The sequence below is a fragment of the Brassica oleracea genome, chromosome C2 (genome assembly GCF_000695525.1).
Source record: "Brassica oleracea var. oleracea cultivar TO1000 chromosome C2, BOL, whole genome shotgun sequence".
Taxonomy (NCBI): Eukaryota; Viridiplantae; Streptophyta; class Magnoliopsida; order Brassicales; family Brassicaceae; genus Brassica; species Brassica oleracea.
Window position 1 is genome coordinate 40,873,770 of NC_027749.1, and position 2,576 is coordinate 40,876,345.

The 2,576-nt window shown below is 32.2% G+C and overlaps 1 protein-coding gene across 1 annotated transcript; it reads left to right on the top strand.

Moving 5' to 3' along the window:
- The first annotated feature begins 1,589 nt into the window (after positions 1-1,589).
- On the top strand, positions 1,590-2,151 carry LOC106326614 (14.7 kDa heat shock protein-like). Its single transcript, XM_013764541.1, has 2 exons — positions 1,590-1,688; positions 1,785-2,151. The coding sequence occupies exons 1-2, from the start codon at positions 1,609-1,611 to the stop codon at positions 2,149-2,151; spliced, it is 447 nt and encodes a 148-aa protein (XP_013619995.1). The 5' UTR covers positions 1,590-1,608.
- Positions 2,152-2,576: the final 425 nt, after the last annotated feature.

The following is a 2,576-nucleotide window of genomic DNA, read 5'->3' on the forward strand; positions in this document are numbered from 1 at the left end:
ATTAAGATTTTGAAAATATTCTCTTTTGGAGACAAACATTTTGAAAATATTTTAAAAATATAATTCCATTCCCAATAAAAAACATTTAGAAAATCAAGAATAGCAAACTAAATAAAATTTATTGTTATTAATTAAATACATATTTTTAGCATTTTAATACTAAAATAAATTTAATAATTTAGAAAACATATTCCATGACATATTACACTTACAAAAAATATAAATCAATTTTTGATATTTTTTATAAACCTATTTTAAATATTTTAGTATAATGATAAATCTAATTATTATATGTATATATATACTACTAATTATAAAAATTAGTGTATAAGAAAGAAAGATGTAGATAAACACAAAATAAATAAATGAAATTATTTTTTATTTTTTTCAAAAACAGTTTCCATTTATTGTTTTGAGATAAATTTATAATATTAATTTGTAATCAGATAAATAATGAATTATATTTTAATTATAGTTTAATTAACATTATTTATTAAAATTAATGACTCAGCCCTAAAATCATGGAGAATGTGACAAATAAGCAAATTCACTTCTCAAATAATTGTATAAATATATACTGTTTATATTTTTACTAATAAATAAACTAAAGCCTACCAATTAGTTAGATAATTTTAATTATGTTTATGCGTATTAAAAATCAGTCTTATTTTCATTTATTAATTAAATAACTAGACTTAATATATTACTAAAAACTTCAAAACGTCAACAACCAGCTTAGAAGAAATTTTTTTTAAAACAAAAAAATAAACTTTGATGATTTAAAGATGAATTATACTATACGAATCGGAAACTCAAAATTTCTGCAATTTGTTTTTATGATATTCTATTTCCTAATGTAGATTTTTGTTATCAAACAGATAAATAAAATAATAAAAATTATTTTTTTTTTTAATTCTGAATGTTTCTTTCCTATTTTATTTTAAGATTTTGCATTCTTACTGATTTTATATTAGTTTTTAAACATAATTTATAAATATCAATGTATTTTCCTATAATAGTCACAGCTTCTACAACTTTTGATATCAATACATGCTTTTTAATTTTTTTAAATAGTAGCTACAATCTTTATCAAAATCTCTTCAATTAAAAATTTAAAATCAAACCTAAAGTGGAAGTCGTATCAACCGGAGCTATTTTGACTAAACCAAATCAATCCGGCCTGGTTAAACAGAACTAAATTATATCAAGTTAACTTAGCCAACCCAATCCGTTTAATGGCCGAACCAAAGAACTGTATAACAGATTTGATGCTTTGGGAGAGCTTGGGATCACGTGCAATTGAGGACGTGTGTCGTGATTTCATTGATTGCACTCTATAACAAAACTAAAGTTTTGTAACCGTTATCCTTAAATTGAAGATTCAATATAAGTTGCCTTCTTCAATCTTATTAAGGCTCATTAAATATAACATAAATGGGCCTCTTATAAGGCCCATAACAAGTTAAAGCTTTTTTCCAAAACCGACAAGTTATTGTCCCCCATCCGCTATTGCGCAGTATATATCCTTAAACGCCTTTTACTTTCTCACGTTTTAATCAAACTGCACTTTCCAGTTTCCAAATCAGCAAAACAGCGTCGTTCTCAAGCATGAGCAAAGTAGGCGGCTCCGGCAGAGGGTTATCATATTCCGGCAGACAGCGGCCGAAGAATTTGCCACTTATACGTACGTTTTCTTCGTTACATATTTTTCTTACAAAAGTGTTTTCTCTGTTAACAAATATCTTTATTCTCTTACTGATCTGTCGTGTGTGTGTTGTAGCGAGTAACCGGTTCCAGAAAAGTGGGAACAAAGAGGTGTACGAGACGAAGAACATGGAGAACGCGTTTGTGATGAGGGTAGACATGCCTGGGTGTTCCGCGTCAAGCTTCGTCTACAGGGTCGAGGAGGGTAAGAACGTCCACTTCTCCGCCCACGAACTCGACATGCCCGAGTACAGCCACGACGGACGCAAATACGAAGGCACATTAGTTTGCAATCCAGCGGTTTTCGAGGTGAAGGAAGCTAAGGCTGAACTTGTCGATGGAGTGATGTGGCTCACCGTTCCCAAGATTCCTAGAAAAGAGGAGCCCGAGCATTATGTCCTTCAGAAGATGCTGAAGCTCAAGATTACAAGCGACATGTTTCGATGAGAGCCTGTACGTCTTGTCTAGACTCGTGATGGTGTCTACACTACAAGAAAACAGCGGTATTCTGACGGACATTCCGACGGAAAATGAAATCCTCGGAATATCCCGAGGAATTCATTCCGACGGAAAATGAAATCCTCGGAATATCCCGAGGAATTTCCGCCGACGGAAAATGAAATCCTCGGAATATCCCGAGGAATTCATTCCGACGGAAAATGAAATCCTCGGAATATCCCGAGGAATTCATTCCGACGGAAAATGAAATCCTCGGAATATCCCGAGGAATTCATTCCGACGGAAAATGAAATCCTCGGAATATCCCGAGGAATTCATTCCGACGGAAAATGAAATCCTCGGAATATCCCGAGGAATTCATTCTTAGGTCTGTCGGCAGGATTTAAACTATAAATACAAGCACCCCTCTTCCT